Source organism: Trematomus bernacchii, unplaced genomic scaffold, assembly GCF_902827165.1.
Source record: "Trematomus bernacchii unplaced genomic scaffold, fTreBer1.1, whole genome shotgun sequence".
NCBI classification, from domain to species: domain Eukaryota; kingdom Metazoa; phylum Chordata; class Actinopteri; order Perciformes; family Nototheniidae; genus Trematomus; species Trematomus bernacchii.
The window spans coordinates 7,811,544-7,824,721 of NW_022988098.1; the positions used below are offsets into that span (position 1 = coordinate 7,811,544).

The window sequence follows — 13,178 nt, forward strand, 5'->3', positions numbered from 1 at the left end:
TTCACCCTCTGTCTGAAACCAGAGCCCAGTGTGCTCTGATTGGTCAGCTGGCCGGCTCTGTTGTGATTGGTCAACCGCTTAGAGATATCCCGCTGCTTAGCCTATCATGTACAATGTGTTGGAGCACTAGCCAATAGTAGCGAAGTAAACAAAGCACTGAGGATTGAATATGGTTTTGCCTGAAATGCCTAATTAATTCTGATGTAAATTATGACCATTTCACACTAATGGCCAATAGGATAAAATGATAACGTTTTGGACGGACATGGATGTAAACTGCCTCTTCACTGGTTGGTGGAGGCATTCAACAGCAAGGCTTTAACCAGTTAAAATCTCTGCTTCGGCTCTTCCCATTTCAAATGTGCTCATTAGGGTCTAACTCAACCAGATGATCACTTCCCCCTGAGTCTTCCTCCGCAAAATATCTGTATGGTTAAAACCCTAAAGTCAGCAGAAAGAGACAGCAGCGATGGGTAATTGAAGAGACCAGCAGTGATGGTGAAGATCTCAGGAGCCCACTCAGTTTTGGACACTTTCCTTGGGGAAACTAATAATTGCACATTTGTGTCACATTGACCAATTTGTGCTGACACCACAATTCACTGTGTGTATCGAGACGCAGCGACTCAACACAGCTGCTGTCCAGGAGCTATAAATAACTCTCCATGCAGCAGCTGAGTGCACGACAGCAGATTAGCATTCAGGAATCCCATCGTTTGTCTTTAAAGGTAGGGTAGGTAAGAATGTAGAAACCAGCTCGAGTGCGCTAGAATTTGAAAGTACGCAGCCGGAAAAATCTGCCCCTTCCTTCAGACATTCTTACAGAGCCCCTCCTCCAACACGCACGAACGCCAATGACCAATGAGGGCACGAGATAAGTTTGTGCACAGATGGAAGGCTGACAGGCAGGTAGGCCATCCAGTTATTTTAGCCGGGCCGGCTCAGATGATTGGTCGTGCTTTTTACAGCGCCACGGCTTCCACAGATGAATTATTTGTATGTATTTATTGTCAAAGCATTTAATATATTCATTGCTATCGGGATGTTAAGAGCATTCCATGGAATATAACAAACACTGTTTCTGAAGTGAATTACCTACCCCACCTTTACAGTAAGTGCAGCTCATTGCCGTTGTTTTATCACCCTGAACAATTAGACTAAACGGAAAATAATTGGATACGCTGATATCAGTCAACAAGGTCAGAAAGATATATAAGTTTCAAAGCAAACGGAGCTCGAGGCTGTATTGATAATTGCATCAAAGAGCTGTCTGCCCTCTTGTCTCTGAGGCACGATCTTTGAACCCTTTCAAATTCATTCATTTCAATTAAATTCAATAGCCGTTTCCACGCAACCAAGGCTGTCAGACGGCTGGCCTCAACTTCCTCTGGAGCTGCAGAGAATATTTTTCAGTTTCGTAATAGGTTTCAGACGCAATGAAATATGAATGCGTGCTCCGCTTGGGTTTCCCCTTTCTTCACCCTCCTGCAGGCGGGAAAACTCAGCAAGGCCAGTGAACTCTGATAACACCCAGCAATGTGCTTTCACAACAGTGAGGAATCCTGTCTGATGCAACAGAGACTTAAGACTCTACTGGGAGTGTAACATTGAATTAAAGATTCTGCAAATGTTCAGGTTTATATTTGTATTTTGTGTCTGTAATGTGACATGTCTCCATGCTTTAATTTTGAAAAAGGTCCAGTCTGTTTTGATTAGTTAGATTGTCGACTCTGTTGTGATTGGTCGACTGCATAGATAAGTCCTGCCCCTTAGCCTTTCACGTTCAATGTGTTGTAGCACTAGCCAATAGAAGTGCAAGGGTTATATAGTGATGTCACTACTGTATGTTACCAAAGTAAACACAGGAGTGAGGGTCTAATAGGGTCTTGATTGAAATAACTTAATAATTATGACCATTTCTCACACAAATGTCCCCAAAAAGTATTAAAGAGCCCCTTTAATTAAAGTGTAAATGTAATGCAAGCCCTTGTCGTGTGTTTACAGACCAGCATTTGAGACGTGCACAGAAGTCATTTATTTGGGAAACATTTAAACAGCTGCCATTTGGACCCCTGTTTTTTTTCCTTTTATATAATGCTGTTAGTGTTTCTGACCCACAGCAGGTTTGGGTTTTGTGAACTGGAGCATAACTGGAGAGTGCAGAGAGTTATGGAGTGTCCTCTGCCCCCCCTGAAGCAAAGTGCTGCCTCCATAACATAAGAAGATGCTTGGTTTCCTGTTACAGTATAAAAGGGTTTTTGTTAAAACAACAGTCCCTCTTTTCTTATTTTAAAAACAAAGAGCCGTGTTCAGTATTGCCGAATGTTGGCGTCTTGAAACGTCACACACGCTGAGGGTTAAGATAATCAAGAGTCGTTTTTGTCTCTGTGGTTTCTATTGGTGCCTTTTATTCCATCACAGCCGGGCATCAATCCAATTACAGGACTGGAGTTGGCAGATATTGTAAAGCACTTGGAGAGATGTAAGCTCCGGATGACACACTCTGCACATATATGGCATGCAGTGAAATCCTCAAATAACACGTTGTCACCACTGTAGACCTTCCCTGTCCCACACGCAGTAATTAACGTTATACAATGGCTTTTTCTCCTGGGATCTAAAAGAGAGTACCCTCTAATTGAAACGTCAGAAGACTCAAAGCCTCAGCACCCACTCACTGAACAGTGGTGGTTATTTCTCTTCGTTTCTAACCCCCATGCCAATTTAGGGTTAGATCATAGGTTATCAGAAGATGTGACCCACGACATTATGTGGTTGGATTCGTCGCTTGTCTCCCACTGTTAGATTTTCCAGGATATAAATAAACAATCACAATAGGGTGTACATATGTTCTGCCTGTCAGGAATGTTTCCATTACCAGTAGTGACTCCAGCTACCAGTCGACTGTAACAGTGTTCGTTATGCAAACTGAATTGATTTTCAAACTGGGTACATCTGCCATGTTGGCTAATGGATGTTGATTGTTTAAGAAATCAATGTTTGTTCAGTCCTTTCAGGGTAGTGATTGTACTTTGAACAGATAAGACACTCAGCTGAATTGCTCTAGGGTAGCAGGGGTGCAGGGTTTTTCCATTCGATAACAAATTGCTGCCGGTCTGGTCCTGAAAGTTTAAATGTCCCAGACAAATAGGGGAAATTCCGGTCAAATATTATCAGTGTTTACTGAGCACTAAAACTATTGACAGGCAGGCTATATAATGAATAACATCTTCATACTGTAGCATGTAGTTTTGCAGGAAATTCCACTTGCAAAGCCTTTGCTGTAAGACTACGCTTCCACTATAATCAATGAAAGAGTACTGCGGAAAACTTGCGTATGCGCCTAAGTGGTCCGCTATACAAACATGCCTTCTATTCTTCTTTTACAGAAATCAAATTGAACTATTGATTTACAGAAATCAAATTAAACTATTGATTTACAGAAAAGGACCTAATGACCTGGTTTTTAGAGTTTGTTTTGCCATTAGCAGCTGTCGGTTCCTTGGTACCTTACATACCCTAGTGTAGTCTCAAGATGTTGGTGAGATTGTTGTTTTAAATGTTTCGCTGTGATATGTTCAAAAACTGATTAAACTATCCAACACAATCCCTAAATAAAAGCTTCTTCAATGTATTCAAATAGGACATTGACTGAAGAGAACAAACAAATGGTAAATACCAGATAACAGAAACCTTTTGGACCACCCATGAAATTTGGTACAAAAGCTCATGGACCACTTTGGTAGTTTCTTCTCTTAAGCTCCGTCATGAAGTTCAATATTTGGATAGATTGCCATGGAATTTGGTACAGAAACCATGTCCACCCTATGATGATGTTGAATTTCTATTTGTGGTCTTCTTGCACCATTAGCATATCAGACAAACCTATCTGTGGTTGCTCCGAGTGACAAGTCTTGTAATAATGGACCTTCTGATGCAAAATACTTCAACTTCAAGGACTCTCATTATCAGAAATAGTGTGTAGTTGCCTTTTTTTGCTTATTGACAAATGTTAGCATGCTAAAATGCTAAACTAATATGATGAACATGGCTAAAAGCATTTTCATTTTGAGCGTTATAGCATGCTGACATTAACATTGACTTCAAGGTATCACTGCCTCCTGACTCTTATTATTGGTAGACTTCTATTTTCGTTGTCACATAATGTAGCTTTAGCTTATAGTTTCTTCATTGCAAAAGGTCATAGCTTATGTGCAGTCACCTAGTGTTCGCTCAGTGTTAAAGTTTAGGTCTCGTGTATACTGACCTATCCTCTCGTGCTATTTGAAGCTGCCTCTTCCACACTGTGCACCAGCGGGACGTTCAAGAACCAGACACTATCCCCCGCTTGATCTGTCGAACCTGCGCTACAGGCCAAAGCTTTGGAGACAAAAAAAAACTGGCCAGATACAGAATTGATTCTTTGTTTCATGTCTGAGTCTTTGAATGTGTCCCATTCATCCATCATCAATAGCACAGCGCGCCTTTGAACAGAGGGAGAATTAAAGGGCAGTTGAAAGGCTCTTGAGTGATTTGCTGAGATTTTTCATATCTATAATGTTACTGACAGATGCAGTCGAGTGTGAGATGATGCAGGAAATATATATATCCAAGCAGTATTTTCCTAAGCCTTTCATATGCATGTGACATAGTAAAGTAGACATCCAGGTCAACACTTCAACCAAGTTACATAAACGTGGAGCTTCTGGTAGTTTAAAGAGAGTTCCTTTTAATTCAGGGGTGTCCTAACCTTTTTCACCAAGGGCCACATACAGAAAAATATATACAAAGGGCGGGGCCACTCACTAGAAGTATATTGCCTCATAAATTCAGTTATAAGTTGGAAAAATCTATCAAATGTAGGTAAATTATTCTTGATACTTGAAAATGCTGTTAGAAAAAAAACACTCACAGCTCTCCAGAGGGTTTCATTTATTTTGTCAGCAGCTCATTCCTTAAAACAGAAGCTTCAGATTGCTGATAATAAGAGGAAATATGAAGGGTAGATTTCAAGCTTGTTATGTGAATTTGTTATTGGGCTTTTTTCTCATTAACTTATATATGTTAGCACATGACTTTAATTGACTGCATTTATTTGAAAATTGGGCTTATTAACACATGAATACTGTGTAATATATTTGAACATATATATTTAAGAAGTGCAATATAAGACAAGCAGAGGTTTATTATACTTAAGTCATTATACTTTTTGAATTTGCTGAGTGAGGGCCGATTCAAAATGGTCCGCGGGCCTTAGTTTGGACACCCCTGCTTTAATTATTCTTGGCAACTACTTCCAAACTGCATCCCCCATCCTCCAGGCGTCCTGTGCTTCACATCCCTGATCTCGGCCAGTGAAGGGAAGAAATGAGGGATTAGGACACACTTCGGTGGGCAGTAGCATCCACACTCATCCCATTCTCCTCCTCTTTTCATGGGCTGACATTCCCATCAGTACCTGCTCTCAGAGGCAGCTCATTGCTTTGACACGCTGGTGAGTTCTGCAACAACGAGGAACTTTTACCTCTGACCGAGCAGAGTGGGGGAGTGCAAGTGGAGCGCAAATTGTTGCAGGAGGCTGTGACTAAAGGCCCGTTAGGACTGTTTGGCAAAACAGGAAGCGTCTGACTCATTCTAGCTTTAAGGATATTTTGGTTTTGTTTTTACATATAATCCAAAGAACATATACTGACCATGTAGAAGAGGTGAGGGTTAGGGGATTCAATTGCTGCAGCAGGCTTGACCTTAAACCCTGTTTTGACTGTTTGGCAAAATAGAAACAGTCTGACTCACTCTAGCTTTGATATTTGGGTTTTGTTTTTACATATAATCCAAAACACTGTGTAAAAGACGGATAGGGTTAGGGTTAAGGTGAGGGGAACGTGTGAAACGCAATTTGCTGTAACTTATTGCACGTAAGGATTGTATGGCAAAATAAAAACGGGCTGACTTTCTTAAGATATTTGGGGGTTTTTTCTCCAAAGAACCTAAATTGACCAAGTAGAAGACAGTTAGGTTAGGGGAGTAATTGTGTAACGCACATTTCTGCAGTAGGCTGTACCTTAAACCCCGTTTTGACTGTTTGGCAAAACAGAAACAGGCTGACTCACTGTAGTGTTCCAGATATTTGGGTTTTGTTTTTACTTATAATCCAAAAAACCTAAATTGACCAAGTAGGAGACGGTTAGGGTTAGGGCAGTACATGCAAATTGCTGCAGTAGGCTGTGACTAAAAGCCTGTTAGGATTGTTTGGAACAGAAACAGTCTGATTCACTCTAACTTTAAAGATATTTGGGTTTTTGTTTTTACATATAATCCAAAGAACCTAAACGGACCATGTAAGAGACAGTTAGGGTTAGGGTTGGTGCATCTTCATGGATTTAAGAGAGTGGCTTCAGAGGATTTGATACACTCTGTGAACTGAGGCAAATGCTATTGACCTGAAATGTTTTCCGCTGCAGACCACACATCCTACTATAGCTCTGCTCCATTTAGCACATCGACTCCCCTCAGCGCCCAGCACTGACAAGTCTATGCTCCTGTTTCATAACTGGTCCCAGTCACAGGACAGAAGGCTTCATTTAGATGGGTCCTCTATAGGTGTCATGTGCCCAGTCATTATTTTCAGGGCTGTGGGCAATATGTTGAGGTTTATAAAATGTTTTCCATTATTACTGTATGTCTTTGCTATTGTCAGATCCCAATTGGAGTTCTTTAAAATATATTGTTGTGTCTGGTCTGATATTGATATTTCCCTGGAATACACAGATGCCCATTGAAAACTCAAACTAGTTTTATCTTGGCCCACAGAATTGACATTTTCACATTAAGAAGTCGGAAAACGACCTATGTTATAGTATATATATTATTGAGTTCTTAGGTTAACCAATATAAATCATTAATTTGAATAAAGGTGGTAGTCCTTTTCATTTAGTGGCCTGTAATCGTTTCATATCCCGTTTGCACATGTCTTTTTGGTTGTCTGTTAGAAATAGAATTTATATCAAGTTTTGAAACACACTTTCTTGGTCGTTTTGAACTATATATTGTACTTTAACCAGATAAAGGATCTTAGTCATCAGACATATGGATCTTAAGTTATCAGAGAAAACTGACTCGTAACTCGGCTTGTGGTTGTTGTTGCTGTATAGTGGGGGATAAACACTGATTATTTTAACATGAAATAGCTTAATTCATTGTTCTTTACTCGTCTTAATCTGGTCAATTTGAGACAAAGCAGACAAGGCAGATGATTCTTCTTCCAGTAGAAATCTTCTAAACAATTAGCAGTACCCATGATGTCGTGCTACTTCAAGAACTCATCAAACTCTGTTTTGTTACTGGTTTGATTGAAAGAACATTTGATCTGCATTGTATTTAATTGGTTTACGGCTGATTTGATTAACGTTAAGAAGCTGAGTGTTGTGTACCATAGCCATAATCTTTCCCAATCCTCAATCAAGTGTTGTGGTCCTCTAATTTAACTCTTTAAATTCGCCTTTGAAATAAAACAAATGTTATCTATCACTATTATTTTCCCGCAATAGTGTTGATGCCTTTAAAAATTGAAGCCCTGAATAGAAAAAGTTGTCAGAAAACTGAATTTCTTGTTCTGGTATAAATCATGTTACTTAGTAATCCAGCCTGTTGAAAGTCATAGATGGTCAAATCCCCGTCACGATTATTCTAACTAGACGTAGGAAGAGCAATTTCAGGGGGACAGGTCCTACTTTAGGCATCGTTTTGACAATTTAAAGATGATATGTGCCGTCACCCTCAATAAATTGGAGGTTTAGGGGGGTGTCCTGCTCCAAAAAAGACACTATGTTCCTAATAAGTGTTATGTCTCTTTCCCGGTCTGCAGCGTAAGCTCCTACGCTGTTCAGAACAACACCTGAGGTAATATCTGCCGCTGGTGTGAATCAGAGGTTAATCTCAACAGTAAGAGTGTGAATACATCTTGGTCTGGCCGTTCTCTGGTTGATTCGAAAAGTGGATTTTATTAAGAGCTTCTACCTTTTTTCTCAAGTGAGTCGTGACTTATCTTTATTTAATCTGTTTATTCAGGGAGTGGATGTTCTTTGCACTCGTGAGCTCAACATTACGTGAGTGAATCTAAACGTGGTCACATCTGCAGACTGCTTCTTTTTCATTTGTTAAATTTAGAAAACTGTATTTGTTGAGAAAAAGTTGTCCATTCATTTTATGTAGAATGATTAATTTAGCCCAAACATCATGAGAGAATATGCAGTATATCAACAATATGGGTTTACTCATCCATTTGAACTATTTTGTTTTATTAACCCTCCTGTTGTCTTCGGGTCAAATCTGACCGATTTGCTACTTTCATCAATCATAACTTTTTAGTTTTACATTCGATTGCATTAAGGCTTCATGATATCCTTCACAGTAGACATTTGAACATATACAATTGCTGATCACCACTTTCATTGAATTTTGGATGATTTAGTCAACTTTGTAACACCCATGGTGTTCCCGGTCAAAAATGACCGCCATAAAGAAAAGGAATTAGTAACCATCCGGATCAGATCAAACTTGGAATCTCAAGTGTAAATCTGCTGAGAAAAGCGCTGCAGTGAAATGGGACACATTTTGTTTTTGCAGGAAAACTTTAAGATAACTTCATAAGAAGTAGGAATAGATGCCTATCGAGGGACTTTTAAGGAGCTTTATTATACTCATTTTCATGTTTGTATTTGTCTTGTGTGCTCCTACCGTGAGATGTTCACTTGCTTTATGTTTAAAGATGTGTTGGAGCGCTAGCCAATATGAGCGCCAGTGTTACAAATTGATGTCACTATGTTCTGGAAGAAAACAAAGGAGCAGGGGGGGAATGTGTCGGAGAGAAACTCCCTCTGCAGGGAACAGAGGGATTTTAGCCTTAGCAGACCATTTACATGCATCAAAACCTATACAACACACTAAAGGAAAGGGAAAAGTCCCCCCCAAAAAAGCACAATAGAACCTCTTTAATGTGGAAATTATATGTAATACATATCTGACACACATTAGTGTTTCAAGCATCACTAGCGCCCCACATAACCAGAGCTTCAGGAAAGGGATGTTTTGTTTTATATTGAATACATAAAGCTTAGTTTGGATAAAGTGAACAAATTAAGCTTAATTTATATTCTCCTGTGAGGAAATCTGAGAGTTGTTTCCCTTTGGAATCCGGTGCTGTTTTGACAGCTGTGAGGCATACTGAGTGTCAGTGGGTGTGTGGTTGGGGGTGGGGTGCAGAATCTACAACTTCAGGTTATCTTGAAAATACAAATGCAAATAACAACAGCCTGTTTGTTTTCATTTCAACACATCACACGCATTCTTACACCCAATGAGTCATCATTCAGGTCATCGAGGAAAAACACCTAACATGCTGCTCAAGGCTTTCTCTGTGTGTGTGTGTGTGTGTGTGTGTGTGTGTGTGTGTGTGTGTGTGTGTGTGTGTGTGTGTGTGTGTGTGTGTGTGTGTGTGTGTGTGTGTGTGTGTGTGTGTGTGTGTGTGTGTGTGTGTGTGTGTGTGTGTGTGTGTGTGTGTGTGTGTGTGTGTGTGTGTGTGTGTGTGTGTGTGTGTGTGTGTGTGTGTGTGTGTGTGTGTGTGTGTGTGTGTGTGTGTGTGTGTGTGTGTGTGTGTGTGTGTGTGTGTGTGTGTGTGTGTGTGTGTGTGTGTGTGTGTGTGTGTGTGTGTGTGTGTGTGTGTGTGTGTGTGTGTGTGTGTAAAACATAAACGTATGTTCTAGGATGTTTCCCCCGTATTTCATCCTTTCCTGGTATTTATAGATTTGAATAATAACAACAGACACGATCGATTGCAGTGTTCACAACCGCCAATATTAAGGCTATCCCGCTAACTCTCTGCACATTATCTTATCACGCTTTATCTGTTGTCTAATAAGAGATATTGTATCTGCTTTATATTTGTTTTCTCTGAAACCTTCCTCGGTTTACTACAGCGTTACATAATACACTGTATGTGCAATACTTAGAATAGTAGAATATGGAAAGGGGAGTTTAGATAGCTTTAATCAGAAAGAGAAATCATTTTTCGTCCCATTGTGGGGAAATAAAAGAGGTCTAATTCTGCTTTTTGGGTATTTTCCGCATTGTACATAGGCTAAGGGGCGGGACATCTCTAAGCGGTTGACCAATCACAACAGAGCCGGCCAGCTAACCAATCAGAGCAGACTGGGCTCTGGTTTCAGATAGAGGGTGAAAAGAGGTGCTGCAGCACAGACAGTATGAGAACAATAAAGAGCTTTTTGAACATTAAAGCATGGAGACATGTCCCAGTAGAGACACTACATACTGATATACACCTGAACATCAGCAGGAGAGGACTCTTTAAAGTAGAGACACTACATACTGATATACACCTGAACATCAGCAAGAGAGGACTCTTTAAAGTAGAGACACTACATACTGATATACACCTGAACATCATCAGGAGAGGACTCTTTAAAGTAGAGACACTACATACTGATATACACCTGAACATCAGCAGGAGAGGACTCTTTAAAGTAGAGACACTACATACTGATATACACCTGAAAATGAGCTTTATAGGGCCCCTTTAATATTGTTAGAGCAAAGGAACAGTCAGATATAAGGCAAAAATTGTAGATTCAACATATTAAATAAAGAGGCAAGCACACATTAATAAAAAATATAAAAAGTACACATTCAAGGTAAACATTTTCATAAAACACATTTGTCTTAGGGGTGTTACAGATCGACAAACATGAATTACAATGTAAAATAGATCATAAAACAGAATGTTAAATAAAAATAAGAAAAAAAAACTACCATCAACCTTCCTGTGTTGTCTGATAAAACAGCGTTGAATCAACACAGCTCTCCTTTGCTGCACCAGAGGCCTGTACTACGAAGCTGGATTTTCGCTTAGCTGGCTAACTTCAGGGAAATCTCGGGCTTTCCGGTCCTACGACGCTGGTTCTCTTTTTAGCAGGCTAGATTTCCATGGTAACTTATGCTGAGCGGCAAACCTGCTCCGGAGCAGGTTAGGTTGCAGGCTAAGAGATCAACTCAGTGAAAGCCCCGCCTGCTGACCAATCAGAGCTCCGTGTGCGGAGTTTAAAGCGATCAATTCATATTACAGGATAGAGGAAATACAGAAAAACTGCCGTTGCAGGAAAGACGGCCGGCCAAAATCAACTGACTGTGTGAACGTGAAAATTAATAGAATATCCCCTCTCATCTTCAGAACAATCTGACTATTATAACATGAGCGTTAAGAAAGCTTACTTAAATATCTGCCACGACATAAGTAACCGGATCAGAGTAACATTAAGTACAGTCCGCGGCACTGTGAGTGCAGACGTAGATGTGTCCCATTATCATTCATATCATATCACATCATAATGTATCATATATTTCCTTATTTGAGTCAGCTTCTTGAGCCGTATCTGGCCGTGCAACACTCACAGTGTCACATACTGTATGCAGAAGTATTATTTTAAGCAACACATTAAGTTGACGAAACACTCGAGTCAAATGTAATTAAAGTCAGATCGTGTCTTGGACGGGGCGGTGATATTATAAACCTGTTAATGTACGCATTCAAACGCTTTTTCTTTTACCAGCTGTATTCACCTTGCAGGTGCAGCTATGTGGCTTTTATCCTGGATAAAGTGTTTAAGTCATGGATGTTTAAAGTTTAACTTCTTCATATTTGACTAATATTAAAGTTCACTTTTCATTCAGGAAGTATGACGCTGCGCTGTCAGTACGCTTGTCCGTGTTTGTGATTGGTCGAATGCTCCAAATACCACATGTGTACGCGCACCTAACTAGATAGGACACGGCTGGCTTGAGCGATCCACTTGATAACCAGCGTTGTAGTACAGTTTAGCGAGAGCGCGTATGTTTTGGATTGGGCCAACCGGCTAACTCAAACATATCCAGGTTAGGAAAATCCGGCTTCGTAGTACAGGCCGTGTGTGTGTGTGTGTGTGTGTGTGTGTGTGTGTGTGTGTGTGTGTGTGTGTGTGTGTGTGTGTGTGTGTGTGTGTGTGTGTGTGTGTGTGTGTGTGTGTGTGTGTGTGTGTGTGTGTGTGTGTGTGTGTGTGTGTGTGTGTGTGTGTGTGTGTGTGTGTGTGTGTGTGTGTGTGTGTGTGTGTGTGTGTGTGTGTGTGTGTGTGTGTGTGTGTGTGTGTGTGTGTGGTGTGTGTGTGTGTGTGTGTGTGTGTGTGTGTGTTGTGTGTGTGTGTGTGTGTGTGTGTGTGTGTGTGTGTGTGTGTGTGTGTGTGTGTGTGTGTGTGTGTGTGTGTGTGTGTGTGTGTGTGTGTGTGTGTGTGCGCGCGCGCACCGGGATCTCCCTCTCAGTCCCTCCCCCTCACATGAGTGTGTTGCTCATGGTGTTTAAAGCAGGCAGGCGGTTCTCCCCGCGCCACTCACCGCTCCTCTTCGCTCAGCGCAGCATCCTCCACTCTCCACCGGGACTACATCACTCCTCTTTATCTAAACTCCGCAACCGAGGGAAACTCTTCCTCTGTTCTTCACCAAACTGGCTCTGTCTGCGGCGCGATATTAAACGCGCATCCGGACTTTTATTTCCCGATGTGGAGTTTTAAATGTCATTATAGCAGAACTGGTTTGGACTCCAGGTGGGACGCGGTGTTTGCGCTTTGGATGTGCGGGATTTGGTGCTCTGGACAGCGGGTTAAGTTCCCGAAGTGCTTTTAGTATTAGTCGGGGAAAGGACTTTGTGCCGAGGAGGGGGTGTTGGATACAGGAGGTCCAGGAGGGAGAGATGGTCCAGAACGTAATTCTGGTGTTCTTCCGCAGGAGACTGAGCCAGAGGCCGGCCGTGGAGGAACTGGAGAGCCGGAACATCTTAAAGCGTAAGAGATGGAGCTTTATATGTCATTATCCAACAATTACTATCATTACGTTTTTCTCCCATGACAGCACAATTGTCTGTTTGTGTACACATCTCGTAATGGGACGTCTTGTGTGTGTTTATTTTGAAAAATACGTGTGTTTATGTCCAAAATATATGCTTTTATTTTGAAAACGTGGGCATGATTTTTACTTGATGTGGACGTTTCTCCGTTCATGGTGACACTTTAATATCTTTTAGTGACTATTGTGATGGGGGCTGAATGGATGTCCACTGCTTTTGTTTAAGAAGTTTTAAT

At 41.0% G+C, this 13,178-nt stretch overlaps 1 protein-coding gene across 2 annotated transcripts in view; it reads left to right on the plus strand.

Moving 5' to 3' along the window:
* Positions 1-13,178, plus strand: part of phactr3b (phosphatase and actin regulator 3b) — a 69,448-nt gene that overhangs the window by 51,141 nt on the left and 5,129 nt on the right. For both annotated transcript variants that reach the window (XM_034121616.1, XM_034121617.1), the window contains exon 9: positions 12,826-12,881. In XM_034121616.1, the coding sequence (XP_033977507.1) occupies positions 12,826-12,881 (56 nt within the window). The remainder of the gene's footprint in view (positions 1-12,825; positions 12,882-13,178) is intronic.